Source organism: Hydra viridissima, unplaced genomic scaffold (assembly GCF_058129835.1).
Source record: "Hydra viridissima isolate aposymbiotic clone 2 unplaced genomic scaffold, HvirCarnegie_v1 scaffold_14, whole genome shotgun sequence".
Classification (NCBI taxonomy): domain Eukaryota; kingdom Metazoa; phylum Cnidaria; class Hydrozoa; order Anthoathecata; family Hydridae; genus Hydra; species Hydra viridissima.
The window spans coordinates 2,151,731-2,175,279 of record NW_028324313.1 but is presented as its reverse complement, the minus strand read 5'-3'; the positions used below and the strand labels follow the sequence as shown (position 1 = coordinate 2,175,279).

Below are 23,549 nucleotides of genomic sequence, written 5' to 3'. Positions count from 1 at the left end.
CATATATCAGAGATGAGCTTTCAAGGAACAGTTTCTCTGAAGATGATGCAAAGCATTCATTTGATCTAATAAGGAAGTTATTGAAAATTTTAATGGTGGTGCAGAAGTTTTTTATCCAAAATTTTACAAAGTTGTTGGTCAGAAAGGTTTTATGAGAAATTTCACAGATAAAACCTCAACTCTTGTAGGATATGACCTTGCAAATCACATTTTAGCTCACTTAACTATGTCTAAAAATGCCACCTCAGTTTTAGTAATTGATGATGAAATTAAGTTTACATATAAAGAATTTTTAATTGAATAAAGAAATTTAATTGAGTATTTGGGTTGGTATGTTTTTAGTACTTTTTATTGAAGGATACATTATTCAAAATGTTGGCAAACCAGATTTTGTCAAGAAACACTCTTAATTTTGTTGGCTGGTAAAATTGTAGAAAATGATTCTAATTATTTTGATGAGTGTAATCATGATACTAATAAAAAATTTACTAGTTTAAAAAATTGAGGTGGTCTTTGGTCTATATCTTCTGATGCTTTGTCACTATTTAAAATAGCAGAAATAGCATTCAGAAAATTAACAAAATTTTTAAGTAAAAATATTGACTGCAGCAAATTGACTGCAGAGTTGCTTCAAGATGTTGGGGTTTTATCTCACTTCTAAAAAATTTGCAATGTTTCTTCTACCAAAGTATTTAAAGAAATGTCTTCTAGACCATCTTTTAACTCTTTGTATTTGTGTTTACTCATTTTCCTATTCAAAGGACCTTGTAAACTTGCATAAATTCAAGTCTAAGAACAAAAGAACAAATTCATTAAGAAAAGAAATCAAGAAAGGAACTTTGAACTCCACTAAATAGTTTAGATAAAAAATAGACATTAGAAAAGGTTATTTTCATAGCCACAAATGTCATTAAAAACGTATTGTTGCATAGGAACTATATTGCAGCATGATGGAGAGATGCAATTATTAATAAAGTGAAAACCAAATGAAATTAAAAAGTTTTTATATTAAGTATCAAATGTTATATAATTAAAACATGTAGTTTAATAGTTACATAGCTTTATTATTCTATTAAAATAATTTTATTAAAATAATTTTGCAATAAATAATGTTAAGAATTTTATTTTAGTCTCCTAGAGAATTTTAAAGATTAACAATGTACCTTTTGGTGCCTCAATTACCACTTACCTTTAGTTTCCACAAGCAAATTACTCTAATTGTCACATATTATCCACATTGTAAGACATGGTGGAAACAAGAAATTAAGTCAAAAAATCTTTTTATCTCACTATTTTATTTCTTAACAAAAAATAGTATTCAAGACTTGGAAACCCTTCTTGCAAATACTAAGGACAAATGTGTGTGTGTGTGTGTGTGTCTACACACAAACACACAATTATTTTATACAAATAATGCCTTCATAAGGTTTGTGACTATGAAAATAGCCATTTTTAATTTGCTTCTTTTGATGAGTTCATTTTTTGTTCCAATTTCGACGTGGTAATTTCTCTTTGGTAAAGGTCTTTGGTTCAGGATTATCATCAAGACTATTAGTTCCTATAATTGGTTTGAAAGTACATTGGTTTCTTATCATATTGTCATTATAGCCAATATCATGTAAAGATGGGTTATCCTTTCTTCTTCCAAAGGCTCAATGTTCGCCAAAATAACTGAGTGAACAGTAATACTGATCCCTTCATATGTTTGCCAAGATAAAAACATATTCCCCCGATCAGCCTTAGTGAGATTTCTAGGTCTTTGATCTATAGACAATTTTCAATCTTCAAAATATTTTAAAAGACTTCAGTCAACCATATTAACCTTTCATCATTTATCAAAGAAAATGTCTTGAAAAATCGATTTTAATTTCAGTGCAATCTGTAATATTTTTCACACAATCAAAAAAATCATTTAGCATCTATCAATATTCAGCAGTTCTAGAGGTTTCAGCTGGACAAAATGCCTTTAAAGCAGTGCTAATAGATGAGCTTAGTATTTGAGCTGCTAATCTTACATTCATTTTGGAAAATGGGCTTAACCTAATGTGTTCTAAGGAGAGATTTGGGCAAGTGTGAAGGCTACAGTTTAGATCTTCATAAAATAATTCAGATATGTGGTTCCACAAAATGTGATTATCAGTATTCCACATATATTTTCCTTTACCTGATGCAGAATGAAGGCAATTTCGAGCAGTCTTTATCAAATGTGGAGAATCAGCTATAAAATATATATAACGATCATCATCAGCAAATTTATTTTTGATGCGATAGGTAAAGTTAATGTTTGTGTTAATATCTTGTTCTTCTGTCATATGAAAATGCATGCTAAAAAATTTGCGATTGCATGAGGCACCATCACTTGTTGTAGCAATTACTTTAAGATTACATAAAAGTTCTAAAGTACTGACAGCCTCCCAAAATAAGAGAAATAATTGAATAGCTTGGATGTTTGTAGTAGCAAAGTTTGCAAAACTATATTTAAAAGGGTTTACAATACCTCTCACAAGAAAACCAAGGATATGTGTTGCAACTTTATCAACTTAGTTAAGAGTTGCATAGTTAATATTAGTGTCACCAAGATCAACAAATCTAATAAGATCACCAGAATTCTTATCCCAAATCAAATTTTCTGAATTTTCATTTCATCAAATAAAAGAGTGATAAACCATTCTTGCTCAGAAAAATCCTTTACCTTTAAACTTAATTTATTGGCAATTTCATGGTTAAATCCTCTTTGTGGTTGGATATAGTTTTTGTAGTCTCTTAAATGCTTATGACTTGGTAAAATTACAAATCTAGAATCTGTTTTTTCATTAAAACGAATTTCCTCATAAGCTGCAGGAGACTTTGCAACAAGACCTAAACAATAGCGAATAATCATTGGGGGTCGATAATGAATTGCCTGTTTTGAAGTATTTAAGTATTTTTGCTGCTCATCCCAAAATAGCTTCATAAATGGAGTGACTGTCCTATAATTCTTTGATATGATTGAAACCAAGTCTTTGTGTAGATCATCACTGACAAGATGAGAGGATTTACTTAATTCCTGTTGCATTTCTTTTATGTTCTCTTTTAGCAAAGTATTTTCTAAACAAGAACTTTGTAGGGTTAATTTTAAACATTCTGGTGCAGTTTTAGAAATTGGAGTTCTAAGTTTAGCTGGAATAAGTAATTTATCACTATTTTTTTAAAAAGATATTTTTTCTTGAGACTGAAGACATTGGCATGCCTTACGAATTTCATTCTTAGTAATAATAACTTCACATGAAAGAGATCGGATATGTTCTGCTTGATTTAAAGGTAAAGAATAACTATTAAATTATTCAAACTTTTTAGTATAACATGAAGAAAATATCCACTAATTTATTTATAATACCAGGGCATACCATTAATGATAACAAAATTGAAATAAGGTTAGAAATAGTTGTATTAAACATTGATCTTTTTAAATGCAAGTATATTTCATGATTATATGGTAGAAGCCAAAAAATATATACGAATAGTAAATAACAGACTATCATCAATCTAAATTTTGTACTTCGGAACAGTGTGCACATTATCCATCTTACTCAATTTTAAAAAGGTTTCACTAGCATTTATATACCAGTCAAGTTTTTGAAAGCTAATACGTTTAACCAATTCCTTAAAAGACTTATATGACTTACTATTAACTGCTTCATCTGATATATAAGGAAAAGCTGATCTCTTTAGGGTTGTAGAAGAAGCTGATCCTCGTGCTTTGGGAATAAACAAACATGAAGAAGGGCATGGCAATAAAAAGTTTTTAACTGGAAGATTTAATGTAGGTAGTGAACCAGTCTTGAGAGTAGTTTTATTTGGATTGACAATTAACATGCTAGCCTCGTAATACTTCTCGCAAATAAACTATTTTTTTTTATTTGGGTCTTTAGGCTCTCGTCAATTACTCTATCTTTAGTTATAATGTATATAAGTTTTTTTCTCCATTCTTTGTTGAAATCATCATCGATGGATGGTATCTTAAAAACTGAAACACATTTATTTCTTCGAGAAATACCACAACCGAAAATGGAACTATTAGCACCAGATATTTGCAAAAACCAAGGATAAATCAACAACCTTTTTGTAAATATTATTCTTAAACGAGTCTTTGTTTACAGTGTGCACTAGTTAGTAGACTGGGTTCTAAAAAAAACGCTTACAATATGATAAGCTCTTCAACTGGCCAAACTATGTATTTTATGACAGCTTTTTCCTTTTTTTTTTTTGAAGTTCAACTACCCTAACTTGGATTTTTTTATATTTGATATTTCAAATTTTTTCTAAACCGTAGCGATTTGTTTCAAAGTTGACAGATACAGCCTTGTATAATATATTTTATTGTTACAATTAAGATTTTTAACTACAGCTTTTAAATGAAAAGGTAAAATACTTTTCTTGAAATGTTACGTTTTTTAATTAGCTATATTTCAATGAAACGAATTATCTGTAAATTTTTCTGTTTTCTTTATTTTATTGTTCTTATTATAAAGTTAATTCTAGAGACCAGTTATTATTTTATCTTTTTTCGCTCATTTTTTATTCATTCAGAAATTTTGTAAACATGAGCAATTCAACCAAGTTAAATTTTATTTTTTGAAAATGTGGAGAAGATATAATGAAAGACTCAGTTGATGTAAATAAATATTCTGAAAGAATTAAGAATTCATTTTATGTAAACACCTGTATTGACAATAAAAAAGTTCACCTACCAAATATGTGTAGAAGATGCTCCACCATGCTCCACCAATCAAAAATAGCTTAATTGATAATATACCAAAACTAATGTTGCATTTAAACGCAGTTGACATAAATCCTGTTTCAAATCTTCATTAAAACTTATGGAAAGTTGAAGCATTTTTAGTTGTTTGTTTGTTTTATAATATAATATCAAATAACAGAACAAACTTTATTTTGAAATGAATTATTTTTAGTGGAAAAAAGAGTTTTATTTTTGGTTATTGAAAATTTTTGTGCTCAACATAGAATCACACTTTCAAGGAGAAAAAACTTATTGCTATATATTGTGGGAAAAAAAACAACAGTAATTCATTAAGCAATTGCAATATAAGTTCTACATTCTTTTGAAAATAAGAAAATATCTGTGCATTTTTTCAGCCCAGAGCCTTCTAAAATTATAAGTTCTTAAATACATAGTTTGTTAAACTCTAATTTGGTAAAAATGCTCTAAAATTATCCTAGATCTGTGCATTTTAATGCCTAAGATGAGTGATCTTGGATTGGTACAGATATTCATGATAAGGCAAAGGTGTTGAGTGAGAACATTGTTGTTTTGTTCTGCAGATATGCAACATGCTGCAACTATGAATTCAAGTGAAACCATTATTAGAATTTATTAGCAGATTTAGTTGAAATTACATTTTTTAAAAATTTATTGTCTTGTTTTATGAAATTTACTCTCATTTATATTACTCTTGCAAGGGTTATTATAGCTATTATTTTCTTTTATTTATTGTTATTGGAAATGGAATGGGCTATTGAAGAATTCATGTGTTACTTTCATTAAAAATATCATGAGTCCATTGCGTCAAAATTCATTTGTTGGAAAGTCATTGTGTTAATTTTATAGAAAATTGAAGGTTTGGGTCTTGATATTTTTGGAGAACAAGGTGTAGAAACCATGCATCCTGAGTTTAACAGTAGAAGGAGCAAAAGAGCCTCTTGCCATCTGAAAGAAATACAGTGACTAAAAAGTATTCTGTCCAAACACTACATCAAAAACTCCCCAGAAGCTTTGAAAATCAGCCCAATTTTTAAAAAAGGATAAAAATCATGACACTTTTTTAAATTTATTGTCTTTTACTATGAAAAGTGATAAAGTTCCATTTAGAAACTGCTATGATGGCTTAAATGGTTAGTTAGTTACAAATTTCTAAAACAATGCAAAGATTTTTTTAATGATTGCAATTGACATGAGCTACTAAAAATGCTTCTTTTCTAATGATTACAACCTGCCAATTTCCAATTATTTTAGGTTTTAGAAATGAAAAATGAATTGTGTAAAAAGTAGCAATCAAATATGCTTACTACTTTTTACACAAAGAAAAAGCTTACATTTTTCGACTACAGGTATTAGGTAAAGTTAAGACGTTTATATTTTTACTGGTTATCAAAATTAAGTTAAATTTTATTAGAAACAGTGAATACATGAAACTACCTATTGTATATGTTCATCAAGAAAAACTAATTTAGTAAACAAATTCAAAACGTACAAAATTTTCTCATTAATCTTGTCAACAATGTCCCTTCTGCTTTTCTAAACTATTCTTTTTTATTCAAGAAAAAGATGTTTTAAACAATTTTAAAGCATCAGCATACATGCATTGATGGACTTTGTTTACCTGCTCTGCAGTTTAAAGGAAAGAAATTTAGTTGAGAGTGTAGAAATTGAATTTGTAAGTACCATTGATGCAAGCAAGATGTTTGGAGCCCTGCATAAGTTTTTCTTCTACTTTTTTACAGTTAGCTTCTTTGTTCTTTCCAAGAAAGTTTGATGTTGTTGCATTAATGCTATCCACACAGTCTTTTCCTTGCCATGCAACAATCACATAGGAAACACCAATCACGCAGGAAGTAACAATACAAAGTGTATTGACTCTAAAGACAGAAACCACTTTTAGTGGTCAAAGAATTTTTTTACATTTGATTTATAAGATGTGGTTCAGCGCATTAATGGCAAATTTGAGTTATGTAAGGCTATAGCCTTACATGACTCAGATCTTGAGAAAGAAACTCAGGATGCTTGTAGTAACAATCTAATAGCTATTAGTGAGTTTTTTTCTCACTGGATTCAACTACGAAAAATTCAGACACTTCTGGAATTGATTGTTCTTCATCAGATACCTGATGCATTGTAGTTGAAATGTTTGGATACTGCTTAACCAATTTTTTTCTTTTAGTAAGACTTTTGTTAAATAATAATTACTAACATGACCTGTTGGTTCTCTCTGAATGAATAATACAAAACTTATTTCTGTTCAACCATTGGTTAGTCTTGATCAATATCAAATATTTATATGTTTGGTGTCCAAAAATTTTGAAATACAGCAAAAATTATTTGCCTTTTTTTACACAGATCAAAAAGTGTTGAAGTTAAATATGGAATACAGTATTTTATTTCATTTCAGCCAAGGAACTTTCCATATCTGAAAAAAAAAAAAAATGGATTGGGAAGGGATGTGCAACCCCAGACATTTGTCATTTTTCTATAGTCCTTTTATCTTCTAATGGTATAGACAAAAGTGGAGCAACAAGTTGCTAAGCATCATTACTCAAAGTAGGGTTAGTAGATGCTTCACTTAAAGAAGACATTAAAAATCTTTACTATTTAAAAGAAAAATGAACATATTGATGTTCATTAGTTAACATGTGGCTTGTATTTTTTCTGCTAATGCAATTGAAATGTCTTAGAATTAAAAATAGATATTGATTACAACCAAGTTATAAAGTTTTTGAAGATCGCTTTTAGTTAAGTGTATTTGGATGGGTTTATCGATCATGAAATTTGTAAATATAGCTCATTTTTAAATGTTAACTCTATTTTAGATGTTACCTTAATTTTATTTTGCAATTGATGCATCAATAAATAAAATAATAAAACTTAAAAGTTAATTTATTTTAGATATATTTTTTTTATATGTAAATGTTTTTCTTTTTTTTTTTTAGAGCATATAATACTTAAAAAAATGTTTTGAAAATTTCTAAAAAATTTTTAATCCATAAGTATGGATGTAGAGGATGTTTTTACTGAAAGATGTTTTAATGGAGATCTCTCAATCAAGAACCAATCATATGCTGATCAGCTAAGTTCTGTTGATCCAAAATTTAAATTATTAATAAGTGAATGGATTAAAGAAAGAGACTGCTTAAAAGAAAAATTCAAAGATTATGGATTCAAAAACTTCCCAGAAAAGAATGCATATATTGGAGGTGTAGATATTTCCTTTCCTACAGAAAAAAAAGATTTAGTTCATGCTTGTGCGTCTATTGTCATCTTAAGCTATCCAGATTTGAAAATTGTGTATGAAAATACTGAGATCGTTCACCTTACTTCAATTTATATTCCTCAGTTTTTAGCCTTCAGGGAGTTTGAACCAATTAAAAACCTTTTTAATCAGTTAAGTAAGTCAGCACCTCAATTTTTCCCGCATTTAGTTTTAGTTGATGGTAATGGGGTACTTCACCCACAAAAGTTTGGTTTTGCCTGCCATCTTGGTGTTTCATTGGATATACCATCAATTGGTGTGGCAAAAAAGCTTTTTTGTGTTGAAGATTTGCAAAACGATGACAATTTTAAAAAAAAGATTAAGTTACTTCACAAAAAAGGAGACACATTTGAACTTGTCAGTAAAGGCTTTACTTATGGAAAAGTTTTACGAAGTACTGAGAAGAGTACAAATCCAATTTTTGTATCTATAGGCAATAGTATTTCATTGAATACTGCAGTAGAAATTGTTAACAATTGTTGCAAGTTTCGTGTACCTGAACCTATTAGACATGCAGATCAGATTTCAAAGGAATACTTGAGGAAAAATTATGCTGACCATGTTAAGACCTGTAATAGTTATGATGAATTAAATAAATATTTTAATGAAATAAGTTTAAAATTAAGTAAAGAAAAGTAGTAGATATTTTTTAAATTATAAACTGCATATGTTAAATTGTATATGTACAGCTTTTTGATCTTCTTTTCTTTTAAATTCTTAAAGTTTTTTTAGTTTTTTTTTTAGTGTTTTTATTTTTCAGTTCTTGCATTTGCTTGGATTTATTTTACTATCAGGTTCTTGCATTTTTTAACTTTTTTTTAAAGTCAGTTAACTTAAATAATAAATGTAACAGTAAAATGTTAAAATGTTTGTTTAAAAGATTACAATAATTATTGTAAATAAAAGATTACAGTAATTATCGTAAATAAAAGATTACAGTAATTATCGTAAATAAAATTTAAGAAACTAGTACACTTTAATAATTTTTTTTTTTACATTCTTTTTCTAACTTTTTTAGTTGTAAATGTAGTATTATTGATTTTTTTGAAAAAATATCTGAAGATTTTTTCTTAAGTTAAACGCTCAGTATGGTGATACAGCCACCGTACTCTAGTTCGCTTTTGCTCTTTTTACTTCAATCAATATTCTTCCCCACTCACTTTCGTCGTAGGTATTTGATTTGTCCCTTGATTAACTCTTATACCTTTGTTTGATCATAGAAAAAAAGTTGAATTATTTTAAAATTTTACTTTGTAAATGTAAGTTACTTTTACAAAGTAAAATTTTAAAATAATTCAACTTTTTAACTATGATCAGTTTTGTTCATCAGTTAAAGTTCTTTCTAAAACCATTCTAAAGCCTCTTAGTATGTCGCGTAATTTTATTTCTGCAATTTTCATTTATGTCGCTTTCATATCACTGAATAGATGCATGTATTATGACCGAAGGTGTTTTAAAAGAGTAAGGAAGAGGGTGTTATATTGTCATATTTGGATTTAGTTTTTTTCTTATGTGTTAAAGAACCAAATTTTTTTTGGTTCTTTAAAACGTAAAATTGATTTAGCTTTAACATTTTAGTCGCGGCGCTAAAAGCTATTGTACCATTCTCCCTCCTTAAATAAAGCCCAATGGGTCAAAGGTAAAAAAAAAAAAAAAAACAGTCTTTCATATATGTAATTAATTTCATATATGTAATTAATTTCATATATGTAATAGACTTTCATATATGTAATTAATGCGAAACGTTAATCGTTGGCTTACTTGTAAAACCTATTTCTATGTCCAAAAAAATTTCTTTTAAACAAAAATTAGAAAGTTTATAGATTGTTTATACAGTTATGATTTAAATATTATTGAACATTAAGTATTAATAAAAAAAACTGCGATTAACAAAGTTAGTATTTAAAATATCCCTGGCGTACTTTTAAGCAAGCTATACTATGCGAGCCATATCTTGTTAAACTGCTACCATTTGTTTCGATCATCCACCATCTAGAGAATTACACGGTCTACAAATGGTATCGTGTAATTCTCTAGTGTCTCTATACAGGTGTGTTGATTGATTTGACTTTTATAGATACAAGCTACTCACACACTAGCGTCTCTATACAGGTGTGTTGGTTGAATTGACTTTAATAGATGCAAGCTATATTGAAATAAAGAGCCTCAAATACTAACACTTCTTCCACCACGTTGCAATCTCAGAGCGATAGTAACTTTAATTGATACATTTGATTTAAATGGTTTAAATATTTAAATGATAACATTGATCTATAAAGTTTATGACCTTAAGGTTTCTGGATGACATCAGATGCTGCCATTTTAAATTTTCAGAGCGTTTCTGACGCAATACTCTAAAATTAACAATTTACTGCGGTATTTCTCTGCTGCAGATTCCGGAGCCATTTTTCTAACATGCTATCTGCCCCTTTGTTGCTCCGCTTATTGCTTTTTAAACCATTATAACAAAATGTAAAAAAAAATTTTACTGACAGCATTTGGTTTTAACAAAAAGCTAAAGCACAAAGGTGAAGAGATTAAAAAACTTGTTGAATGCGAGTACTGTAAAAAAAAAATTTCAAAAGCCAACAAGGACACACTGTGCAAAGACTTGCTTTTCATGGTAAAATTATACACAGTATAAGCAAAGAAGATTGTAAAACTCTAGAGCTACGAGTGATGTAAAGTAACGAAGAACTTTACTGTTCGTGAGTGAAAAATATGGTCGATAACTAACCAACAATATTGCTTCTGCAAGACCAAAAAGTGAAGGGGGGTAGTAAATTACCTGGTAAGGCGCGCCATCAATATACTGTTGTTTTTAAAGCTGAAGTAATTAACGCCTCCGAAAATGCGTCAAATCAAGAAAATATTGTAGGATCGTTTGGTATAACAAAGGGCCAGATTTTTAGGTGGCTTAAAAAGAGAAAATCTATCTTTGAAGATGCTGCATTGTCCCATCGCATATTATTTCTTAAAGGAAGGCTTTCGACGAAATATCTACTGCAATTATCAAGGAGTTTTTATAAACGGTATTAAAACAGGATATTGTTAACTTTTTCTGCTTTAAAGTAAAGCTAGAAGGCTACAATTGAACATTCCTCCGAAAGTGAAAGTGAAGTATCATGTGCTATTCCATTTTTTACAGAATAAAGAGTTAAGAATGAGATCGAAGCAAAGGAATAAATGGAAACTTAAGAAAAGCAGGATGTTAAGAACCTTTTCTGACACTATTACTATTTGTATGTCGCATAGAGATGCGACATACAGATGAAAGTGCGTAAGAAAAGGTTTTAATGAGTTAAGCTATGACAGAAAATGGGGACGCTACAATCAGTGCAAAGATGATGAAACGGTCTTGCCATTTATCGAAAGAAAATTTGATAAATATTTCGTTTTGCTAGACAACATAAAGGGAAAGATGCAGGATATAATTTTAAAGGTACTGTGGCTAATGCAAAGGGACTGATTTAATATGGTCTATCTAAAGCCGCTGATCTTAGGCAGCCAGTTGATGCAAGATACACTGCCACTCTAAAGGCGCTGATTGCCATTGATAGTGGTTGGATACAGATAATCATTCAAATTGATGGTTCTGTAATGGTAAGCCCTAAACTGCAAAAGAGCGACGGATTTTGATTTCACATTTGGCAGGTGAAGCTTAAAAGTCTTTAAACTCTGCCAAGTATTATAAGCAAAGATGGAAATACTGAACAATATCTGGGTGTTTGATTACTTATGATGGCTCAGAAGAGTCCATTATTAAACTGGATATCCTCAACAATTATAATGTGCTCCTACCATCCATTATCAATCCTACCAGTGAACAACCTAAAGAAAATCACGCTGATGTTCAACCGGCAGAGGTAGATCCCATTGCTATTGATGACAATGTCAATGAAACTTTTCCAGATGATCCCTTTTTTGGTTATATCATAAGCATATTGTAAGCCTCTTTGTTCCTTGAATAAAACATATCATAACCATATTATGAGACTTTATTATTTTTTTGCAAATTTCACAATGCTTATATAAAGAAAAAACATAAGGTTTTCCTCAAATATTTTTACTTTTTTTTGATGTTTTGAAAAATGGAAATAAATAATCTTAAAACGTTTTTTTTTTTTGAAAGCGCTGTATATCATATTAAAATCATATTAAATGAAGACAAATGCTTTATTCAAAGTGTTTTTCCTTCGGCTTTAAACGATCATCAGTAGCAACATGTAGGACATCCACAGAAAAACTTTTTTTATTGATTATTTTAAACTGGAAAAAAGAGTTTGTAATACAATGTTGATTGCGTACAAGTGAATAAATTACTTAGCTTTGGTCTGCTGATGTTCCTTAAAGATGGAGTAAGCAAATGTCTAGTTTTAAAGAGTTCGGTAAAGATCAGAAGAAAATCATGGAAATTGTCTTTTTAAAGAATACTAACAAACATACTTTTTATTTCTATAGTAGATAAATTTTGGACTTTGGAAATAACATTTAACTGTTCCCAAAATGATGTTATTGATCATGTTTTTTCAAAAGTTTTCTTTAGTTAAATTAACTCATTAAAATTAATGAGTTAATTTAACTAAAGAAAACTTTTTTGGAAAAAACATTTGAAAAAGTTCTTTCCGCAGTGTTTTTATCTAAGTACAATAAACCTTAATGTGAGGTTAAACCTTGGTAACCTCTTATTAGGATTTAGTGCATTTTTAATACACTAAATCTGAAATTCTGGAAAAATACATAAAACAAAGTTAGTCTATATTCCACAATGTTCTTAGTTACTGGCATTAAGGTAACTCTTCCCTTCACAATGAAGACCTTCATAATTGCAAGAATAACTTGGAAGCCCAAAAACGCTTTTTTACACATTTAAAATCTTATGTCAGAATGAACTTCAGTTCTTCATGTTTGAGGGGTGCTGATAAATTTTGAATACTATCATTTGCTTCTTAGACATCTTCTACAATAGAAGGAATGAAACATCTTTTCACACTAAATACCTCATACAAGTCCGAAGAAATTTAATGAAGTGAAACCTATAAATGCAAAATAACAAAGCTAATTATGCAAAAAAAAGAAGTCAAACTATGTTCAATTTTTAAAGCTTTATGTACTGATGTATTTGTTTTAAAAACAGTTGACTGTAAGCTTAGGTATCATTGTTGAGGTACCAACTAGATTGGGGTAAAAATTTAAATGTGCTAGTTTTGAACTTCTTTTTGAGATGCTCGAAAAAATTGAAAACTTTTTCCTGTTGACTGAAAATATGGACTTTATCTGGAATTACATTATGCAATTTAGATAAAGTTTTAGCTGTTCGAGAAGATTTGAACTTTTCCGGGATTTGACCGACAATTTGAAACTAACTAATACAAATATTGCATCATCAAAAATCTGCATCATAAAGCAATCAATCTCATCTGAATATTCCTTTCCATTGGTTTCCATAGGTACAAATATTTTGATTACATACTTGTGGTAGAGTAAATTTGCATCCACTTCACCTTGTGCACTTATTTTAAAAATACACTTGTGCACATCTGCCATTTCACCGACGATATTTTTTGATATGTACTGTGTCTTTAAATACTTCCTTTAATTTTCGCTAACTTTTATTAGTGTATTCTGGCCCACTGTGTCACTCTAAAAATATAATTTGCACAAAAATAATCTCAGACAGTTGTAAAAAAAAACCTCTCATCACCAATTTCTTGAAGCATGCTGATCCTAGAGAATTTTCAGAAAATGTTAAGTCGTTTTATTTTATATTTCATATAAAGAATACTGTTTTGACTAATGTTCCTATAGAAATTTCAGGAAACATCAGATTATTTTCTTTTATACTTCATTTTTTTAATGCATTTTGTTTTGGGTAATCCTGCAGTTAAGCGGCGTAAAATCAATATATTACTAAGCTTTAAGCGCTTAAATAGCTCTTAAAATGTTTATAAAAACCAAAGTAGATAAATTTCAAAGTAGTTATTTACTTGTTTATGTTTTCTTAATACGTTTTTGTTTTCTATTATTATTATTATTATTTGTTTTTATCGTTAATATTTAATTATTTTATCATTTATGTTGTTATTATTGATCTATTTTATTTTTGTTTATATAGAAATATTTGGCGCTACTCGACTTTCTCCCCCCCCCTAATTTTATGATTGATTCTGATAGAGAATTTTATGCTGATTAAGAATCGTATAAAAACATGGGTCTCAAAATCAATGGAAAGTGCTCTAATTCGAAGTCAAAGTTGTAAAAAATCCCACTAAAAACCCTAATATTCGCCATTTTGAAAATATTAAGTTAATGATCTTTTAGCTGACAAAAGCAAATTATTAATAGCATGGTTTTTACGTTAAAAAATTCGTTAAAGTATGTTTATCTTGCACAATTTTTTGTGGCAAAGAAAATAACCGTTTTTTGATTTATTAGAGAATAAACTATATTGCAAGTAATGTACTTTTGTAATAAAATTTAAAAAAGAATTCAACAGTTTAGTTTCCTAAAAGAAGAACTTTTGAAACTCAGTTCATTGTTGTTCTATCACATGTAAAGTTAAGAAAACGTAACCTTCAAACCGTTTTTTTTAATAAAAAAAACCAGCGTAGGATACAATAATAATTATTCATCAATTTTTCTACATTATCACATTCTACGTTCAACCTTTATTTGAAATCTTCTATTAATTTCATTTCGTTATAACACTTTCGTTACAATACTTTAAAAAAAATAATTATAAGGCTTATGGAAACCAGGTCTGTTTATTGCGCAATGTAACGGTAATTAATTTTCGTTAAAAATGAAAGCGTTTTGAAAAAAAATGGCGAATATTAGGGTTTTTAGTGGGATTTTCTACAACTTTGACTTCGAATTAGAGCACTTTCCATTGATTTTGAGACCCATGTTTTTATACGATTCTTAATCAGCATAAAATTCTCTATCAGAATCAATCATAAAATTAGGGGGGGGGGGAGAAAAAAAAAGTAGCGCTGAAATATTTTAACTTTTTAATTTTAAGATAGTTGATAGTTTAATTTTAAATTGTTTTAGATTAATTACTTATTAAAGTTATAGAATTTAGGACACTGCAGTTGTTGAGGTTGCTAATATGTTTTTAAAAGATATGTGGCTATGGAAGTAGCCGTTTTATTCGTTAACTTAATGTTAAGAGGAACACTTATATAGACGAATATAGACGAATTGTTCAATGCAAAATAAACCAATAAAACTAGTTTGTATATATATATATATATATATATATATATATATATATATATATATATATATATATATATATATATATATATCTGTGTGTGTTTTAATTTAGATATTTATGAGATATTATTTAAATGAAAAAATAAAAAAAATTACCAATGATTATAACTTTTACTTTTTTATTGTATCATGCTTTACTTTTGAATTTAGTTGTTTTTTTTTTACATTTCATAGGGCTATTTAGAGATTAATTGTTTTCATTTTCACTACCAAAGTTTATTCAAGCAAAAAAATTACTTTGTTTATGCCACTTAGCTTCAGGATTACCATTACTTTGTGCTATTTTTTGTCAAACTTCTATAAATTATCAAGATGAGTAACAAGCATAAATACACCAGCAATAATTCTGAAGAAAAAATTAACAAATTAAATGCTGGTGCAATGTTCAAAAAATACAAAGAGGATATTAAAAAATCAGAGGGAGCTCTGGCATCAGAAAAAAGTAATTCTAGTCTATCAAAACAAGAAAGTATTAAAGAAAATGTGAAGAATGAAATCCCAGTGGTAGTTGGCAAATCCTTTGCTGAAACATTTTCTTTTTTAAAAAAGACAGATTTGTATGAATTGCCACCTCAGCCAAAACCAGCTGAGTAAGCTGCTTTTACTATATTTTTGCTTAGTTTTGCTTTAGATATTTTGGGTAGTTATTATGCAAAATATGATGAAGTTAAAATGTTAACTTAAGATAATGTCATAGTAAAGTCTTTCCATTGTTTATAGTCAATTTTTAAAATTTTTAAGGTAATATCCTATAGCTATTAAATTTTTTTGTAGTATAGATAAAATCTTTTGCATTAAGTATAAATGGCACTTGCAACAAGTATAACAGTTGTTTATTCCATGATGTGTTGTTAAAGTAGGCTTATGAATTTCATAGTTTGCACCAATAAGTGTCTCTTATAAGTTACTGATTTACCATAATATCTTTCATTCTTGTTAAAATCTGACTTTATAATAAATTTTGGTTTTTAAAAATATTTTTTAAATCTAAATCTAAAAATTTAAAATTCTAAATCTAAAATTTTTTTGCCAAAAAATATTTATAAAAATGTTGGGATTTTTCATTTTCACTGTTAACAATTTTTAACAGTTTGTATAATAAAAGTTACTTGAAACTTATTCCAAACCTTTTAAGTAAACATTAACTTTTTTGATTTTTATTTAGAGCACATGTAGCTAAAAACAGCAATGCAATAATTGTAAATCCAAAGCAGGTTTTTGTTGTTGTTGTTATTTTTGACTTATAGTTCTAAAGTTACAGGTTTTTTGTAAATGGAAATTCAGATGAATTTCAAATCAATAGTAGTTCAAAAATAGTATAATATTTTTTTTGAATAAAATTTGTATATTTTATGCTACATAGGATCTAATCATAATGTACATTTTATGTTGTAGAGAGGTAATCCTATTTTAAAACATGTTCATAATATCCCATGGGAATATGGTGAAATTGTGGCTGATTATGAAATTGGGAAAACAGCTTGTGCTCTTTTTTTAAGGTAAGTTTTTTTAAAAGTTTTGTGAATAGTGTTTAAGTATAAAAGATTTTGAAAAAAAAAATCTCAACATAAAAATTTTCAAATTCATGTGGTCTTTGTTTAATATACATTGTTTTAGAATTTTAAATATTACAGAATGGACTTTTTTAAATTGCCTAATTATTACTTATTTCTTACTTTTTTTTCTCTCTCTCTTTTTAGTTTGAGATATCACAATCTAAATCCAGATTACATTCATGAAAGATTAAAGTTGCTTGGCAACAGATACACTCTACGTGTCTTACTTGTTCAAGTTGATGTGGTACATTTTTAAAACACTACCAAATCAATTTAAGCATTTTCAAAAGTTTGTTTTTCTGACCTTCTTGCTTCTTAATTCCCCATGTTTAACATCAGGGTTTTTTTGCAGGAAAACTCAAAGTCAAGTTTGAAGCAAATGGCAAAGATAGCTATACTGGCTAACTGTACATTAATTCTTGCATGGAGGTGAATATTTTAGCAGATTTTCTTTCCAATTTTTGATTGTTCAGTTGCATAGTATTGTAAAATAGGGTGACTTGAGACAAATTATTCTTACCTTTTGTGTTTTAAAAAATTGTGGTTTGTCCCAAAGATAAGCCAAATTGATATTTTTTAAAAGAAAAAAAAAATTATATACATAATAAATAGTTGAAAACAACAAGCCTTCATATATACAGAAAAACATAACAGAGTATAGTTAATAAATAAGAAGCCATCTTTATATTACATACTTATTTTACAAGTCACACTGTTTTAAAATTGTATTTCTGTTTATTGGAACAAGTACACATGCATTGAAACTTGAGGTTAAGTTTGCTTGACTAAAATTATTCCAGATTTTGTTCATCAACTGTGCAAAACTATCTTTTTCTGGAGCTTTTTCTGGTCTTCTGCTCTGTCAATATCACATGCCACAGTTTCTTTAGTGGTCCAGAAAAATAGAACTTTTAGAGCTTGGCAAAGGGAGTGCTGGGGAAGGCAAACAAATTTATTATCATTTTCAAATTATTGAATATTTTCAATTGAAAAGTGTAATAAAAGGTTATCTATGATAATAACCTTAGTCCTTTCATGTTCTCTTTACAATGGAATAGCTATAGAATTGAAATCAACCAATTGTGAAAGTATTTTTGATCAAACCATTTGTTTTTGAAGCGATTAATTGAATGCCCTTTTGGCCCACCACAATACCAAGTTGACCATATATGTTGTGCCTTGTAAACAATGCAGACAGGAAGAAGTTCTTCATTTGCCATTCCTGCAAATATTACTGGTGTACTGCTTTTTGTGTAATTTAGAATATTTTCTTTCCACGCTTAAACATTAACTTTTGGTTACATGGTTCATCTATCATGTTGGTCTCATCATAACTCAGTAGATTGCTAGGTGGCATGGATTGTCAAAGTATGGATTGATAACTTCCACACTGACACTTGCTCTATTACTCTTGATATTCTGACTATGTCTTTGTCTTAGCATTTAGCTGTGTCTGATCAGGAAATCTTGGCCCCAGTCATGTTCAGGTTTATAGTTGAAATTGTACTTTCTCCTTATTTGTTCTGTCTAAGTAAAATTACACAACAATGTGCAAGACAATTGTTGAAAATGGAAATCTTCACTCAGATACAGCAAGTAAGTATTCAACAAGAGCTGCTTCTTCAGTTTCTAAAAGGATTGCTTGGTCTCCTGGTATCAACATGTTGTATTTTTCAGTTTATTCCAAGTCACCTCATATTATCTCAAAACTATTAACATAGTGCAGTTGTCAAAAGGTTTTAATTGAGTTATAAAAGTTAAGTATTTACTGATAAACAGTAACCTCATAGTGCAGATCAAGTGATACAGGAGACTGAACTGATTTTGCTCAGTTTATTTTACTTTTTTTTTTTTTCAAATCACTCAAATACAATTTGTTTTGAATTTTTAAAAATTGATTGGCTATAATTTCATGATATTTATTGATTGTAAGCTTCATTAAACTATTTTTTTTTTGTTTACTTTTTACTATACAAATATTGTTTTATGATTAGTATTTTTACTTTAAGAATAAAGAATTTAAATAAGCATCATTAAAGATTTATTATATAATAAAATTAAAAAAAAGATTTTAGATTTTCAAAATTTTGATCTTATTTTATCTTTTCATTTTTTTTATTTAACGTTGCTTTTCTCTTTTTTTTTTAATGCAATTGAGTGTGATTAATCTAGTTTAAAAAAATTATAGTGCAGAAGAAGCAGGGAGATACTTGGAAACCTACAAGACGTATGAGAATAAACCAGCTGATATTCTCCAAGAGAGAGTTGAGCAAGATTATTTATCTAAGGTTAATTTTAAAAGTTATGTTTCTTAAATAAACATGCAAGTATAGATGTTAAATGCACTCATACACAAACATACCTGGTATTTTTAAAAAAATGGCGACTTTGTTTTTCTTAAAGATTTTTTACTTAATCATCAATATTCATTTTTCCCCTTTAAAGTAATCCCAATCAATTATAATGCACTTGTGCCATTGCTTTTTTTAATGATCAAAACCCTTAAGATACAAGTTTTTTTGTATGGCCTTCAGCTCTTTCACCAAAGTTGTCTTACATACATACATACATACATACATACATACATACATCCATCCATCCATCCATCCATCCATCCATCCATGCATGCATGCATGCATGCATGCATGCATACATCCATACATTATCAGGAACTATTCATACTATTTATAATTTCTGGGGCACTTAATAATCTATTTCTTTTACTGGTAGTAATTCTTCTGTCTTCAGTAGCAGAGGTAATTCACTGCTATCCTGATCCTGATTGATCACACTTCCGGTTTCTTGCTTCTTTAATGTAATACTCCATACAATTGATTTTTTTTACTGTCAATCTAGTTATTGCTGTCATGTTTTTACTGGCAATTCACATTTTTTGCCATCTTTTATTTTAAAATATCAACTTAAAATACAACAGTAAAAACAACAAAATTGCAATTGTTATTAAGCTTCACTCTGGCAAAACTATACCATTACTAACCCTTTTGAAACGTAATATGAAGGAATAGTTAAATGTTTGTTTCCTAGCATCTATATCCTTAACATGAACATTGGTCTTGGTAAATGCGGAAGTTGGCATGGTTTATTTAAAGAGGATATTTAGGTAAAGAAACTGTAAACACCAACTTGAGATAGTATTTGTTAAAGTTATAATTTGTTTTTGGAAGTTTGAGAAGTTTCCCACTAAGGCATGTTAACTTTTTTTTTCTGATTCCATGATTTTTTCAAAATGCTTTCCCTTAACTACTTGTGATTACGTCCTATCTTACTTCCACTTGTCAATCAAAATATTATTGATGATGACATCATTTCTTAGGAGAGATTTGATGTCATTTAGTAAACCATTCACAAGAGTTTTGATGAAAACTTCGGCGAATTCCATTGAAAATCTGGTAAGTTTAATTAAGTTCTAGTCTCTTAGAGACTTTTTTTTTGCTTACCATTCAGTTTCTTGAAAGAAAATGCAGAGGCTGCTTATTAGCCTGAATTGCATAAAAAACACCCTTTTCTATATGAGTGTACCTAAAATATTTAAATAAAATTACAGTAAATCATCTTCAGTTTTTCTAGACAACATTTTATTGCCTATGGGGGATCTGTAACATCAAAATCTTCTTCAGTTAGTTCTTGCTGCTCATGATCAATCTTCTTGTTTCAATTGACAGCAACTCTATCCACTGAAAAAAAAAATGATATGCTTCATTTAGACTGAATTTGCATATAGATTTGGCACATATGCTAGCAATCAATGTCAATCAATGTCTCTCAATGCCAATCTTGTGAGAAGATCTTATGCTTTTCTTTTTATAGAGAAGTCTGTTATTTGATTTCAACTTACGAATTCAACTTAAAATTTATATCTTATGGTTGCAGGATCCACTGCAACCATAAGATTTTAAATCAATATTAATTTGCTGTGAAACGACTTTGGTATCTGCACTTTGAACTAGCATAAATGAGATAATAGTAGTACTGAATAACTTTAGGTCAGTCATTAATAATTCACAAGGACCACTGCCATTTTTCTTTTACCTCAATTTCATGTCATATAAATACTTAAATTTTGGAATTTTTTTTACACTATTTGGTTATCTATAAAGTAAGCGTATCAAATTATTACGAGATTGTAAATTCTAACTTTGGTGTAGCATTTTGATGTGTATCAATTATAATCTAGCTGCTTTTGATTGACTGCTGTTTCACTATAATCATTTTATTTAATGCTGTATATATTCAAAATGAGATATTTTGAAAGAAGATATGTAATGATGACTTTAGAATTTTAGGTTAAAGTTAAATTAGTTGATTAGTTTAACAAAATTAGTTCTTAATTAAGACTTAAATTTTCAATTCGTGAGCAAATTTTCATGAAGCATACCTAAAAGTTGGTGGTGCTATTGCTCAGCCTTACTTGCTATAAAAATTAATCATACTTTTTGTTTGATATAAAACAAAAGTATGATTAACTCACCCAGACGCACATACTTAAGATTGGTTCAATGTTTATTTATATCTTTTTTTACCGAATTAAATGAACTTTTTTTAAGCTGGTTTTTACCACATTTTTTTATACATTTCTTTATTTTTTTAGATGCAAGATGTTTTGACTACTGTCAAATCAGTTAATAAAACAGATGTCATCTCTCTACTATCAACATTTAAGGTTTATTTGCTAGAACACAAAATTTCTTAGAATTCTACACACTTTTTTGTATTAACTGGTTTTTTGATTTCACTGTTTACATAAAAGTAACTCTAAAGTAACAACAGGATAAAATTACCATAGCAAACATTCGTTGATTTTTTTTTTTTTCATTTTATTGTGTTTTCAGTCGCTGAAAAAAGTTGCAAACGCAACCATCGATGAAATTAAGCTTTCCCCAGGTTTCGGTCCGCAGAAGGTAATGTTTGTTTTTGATGTTTGTTAAATTTTCTAATATTTATATTCCTACTCAGTTGATTTTAACTATTTAACTGTAATTACTATTGTTTGGCTAACAAAATTAATTGTCTGGCTGACGAAAAAAAATTGTCTTGTTTAAGAAAAAAACTGACCCGGTGTGGCTATTTCCTTTCCTTCCAAAATGTGACTAGGATTGCAGGCGTTTTTAATTTCTGTTGACTTAAGTCTATGAAAACCTTTTTTTTTTTTTTTTTTTTTTTTTTTTGTTGAAATTCAGATTTCATAAACTAAATATTTAGAAAGATAATTTTGGCGCATTTTTGTTAAATTTCTCAAAGAATTATTTATTTGTATTTAAGGCTCAACGTCTTTATAATGCGATTCATGAACCATTTAAACGTGATCCGAAAAAAATTATCTTAAAATCACCGAATAAGCAAAAGAATGTACTCACTGAAAAATCACCCTGTAAGTTGATAAAACCTGGATTGACAGAAGATCTCGTGGAAAGTTGTAATAATAGTGCGGAAGATATTGATCTTGTAATCGAAACTGTCGATAACTCTATACTTAATAACAACGCTAATATTCCTCAAGCTCAGCCCAAAAAATATTCCTATGAGTCAAAGAAGACAGTTGAAATAAAGAAAATAGATGATGTAAAGAAGACAGAAGATATAAAGAAAACAGACGGTGTAAAGAAAACAGACGGTGTAAAGAAAACAGATGATACAAAGAAAATGGACGATGTAAAGAAGATGGACTTACTGAAAGGAAACGCGTCAAAAATCACACATACCACTGTTATTACAGATGAGGATTATCAAGAATTGGTTGCTGATTCCGATGATGAATAAATTTCAGGGAAATCTCTGCTAATCGAAGTTATCGTAAAGATAACGAAAAAAAAAATGCTTCAATCGAAAGAGCAAAGTTGGAATAGACTTTATCGGGGTGCAACAAATGAGAATTTCGAAATCTGGTTTCAAAACGAAATTCTAAAAGATTAAAATTTAAAATGCGAAATCCAATTTTAGGCGAACTGTTATAATTTTCTTAAATTGTTGATGACTCTAATCTTCCAATTACGCGTCAAGATCAAAAAATTAAGGTAATTGAAGATTCTTTCGTTGCACTAGTGCCTCTACATTCTTTCCTAAAAACAGAAAAATTTTAATTGTTTTTGACCTCCTAGAGATGCTATTTGTAGAAAGGTAATGATATTGTTAGCTTTGAATATTAATCGAAGATAGGTTTTTTAAAGTGATTCTTCACGACAAATACCTAAGAAGCCTTTGCTTCATTTGTAAGTATTTAATATGAAAATTTTGAAATATTTCTTTTTTTTTTTTTTTTTTTTTTTTTTTTTTGCCTTCTACCCAATGAAACTCTTGCGTTTTTTAGAATCAAACGTCATGTAATATGCTCTATCAGAAAGATTATTAATAGTGTGTTTTTATTATCAACACAGTGTTATTGAAAAAAAAAATTTTTTTGATTAAAAAAAAAGCTTAACAATTTTAAACATGAACGCTGAAAATTAGTTGAGCCTTCAAATGGTGACAAACTATTTTCCCTTCACTTTAATTGTCCAAAATGTTCTGCTAATCGTTAGATAAGGCATACTTTTTTCTTTGAGTTTTTCATACTATTTGCTTCCTAATGTTGCTCAATCGAGCAATCAACCATAAATTATTTACAGCAAACACCTTTTTTTTTATATATATATATATATATTTTATTATATTGAATTGACGATCGTGTTTCCGA

The 23,549-nt window shown here is 28.7% G+C and overlaps 3 protein-coding genes across 6 annotated transcripts; 2 read left to right on the top strand and 1 right to left on the bottom strand.

The window, feature by feature from the left end:
* Positions 1-1,278: 1,278 nt before the first annotated feature.
* LOC145191935 (uncharacterized) lies at positions 1,279-3,855 on the bottom strand. The gene is made up of 2 exons (XM_080069070.2): positions 3,666-3,855; positions 1,279-3,087 (listed from the first exon to the last, which is right to left on the bottom strand). Exons 1-2 carry the CDS (start codon positions 3,853-3,855, stop codon positions 2,621-2,623), a joined length of 657 nt encoding a protein of 218 aa, XP_079925196.2. The 3' UTR covers positions 1,279-2,620.
* Positions 3,856-7,705: 3,850 nt separating this feature from the next.
* Positions 7,706-9,203, top strand: LOC149878780 (endonuclease V-like). Its single transcript, XM_090071722.1, has one exon. It carries the CDS (start codon positions 7,764-7,766, stop codon positions 8,661-8,663), a length of 900 nt encoding a protein of 299 aa, XP_089927848.1. The 5' UTR covers positions 7,706-7,763; the 3' UTR covers positions 8,664-9,203.
* Positions 9,204-15,452: 6,249 nt separating this feature from the next.
* Positions 15,453-23,128, top strand: LOC145193528 (uncharacterized). Of its 4 annotated transcripts, XR_016446970.1 has the most exons (10): positions 15,453-15,892; positions 16,468-16,516; positions 16,698-16,801; positions 17,003-17,102; positions 17,211-17,287; positions 19,047-19,146; positions 19,904-19,979; positions 20,193-20,268; positions 21,468-21,539; positions 21,709-21,776. XR_016446970.1 is itself a non-coding variant. In XM_090072054.1 (9 exons), exons 1-9 carry the CDS (start codon positions 15,615-15,617, stop codon positions 22,634-22,636), a joined length of 1,347 nt encoding a protein of 448 aa, XP_089928180.1. In that variant the 5' UTR covers positions 15,455-15,614; the 3' UTR covers positions 22,637-23,128. The 4 variants fall into 4 exon arrangements, 3 of the variants coding, with proteins under 3 accessions (XP_089928180.1, XP_089928182.1, XP_089928181.1); XM_090072054.1 differs by lacking the exons at positions 19,904-19,979; positions 20,193-20,268 and adding an exon at positions 22,139-23,128 and having other exon boundaries at positions 15,455-15,892; positions 21,709-21,777; XM_090072056.1 differs by lacking the exons at positions 15,453-15,892; positions 16,468-16,516; positions 16,698-16,801; positions 17,003-17,102; positions 17,211-17,287 and adding an exon at positions 22,139-23,128 and having other exon boundaries at positions 21,709-21,777.
* The last annotated feature ends 421 nt before the right edge of the window (positions 23,129-23,549 follow it).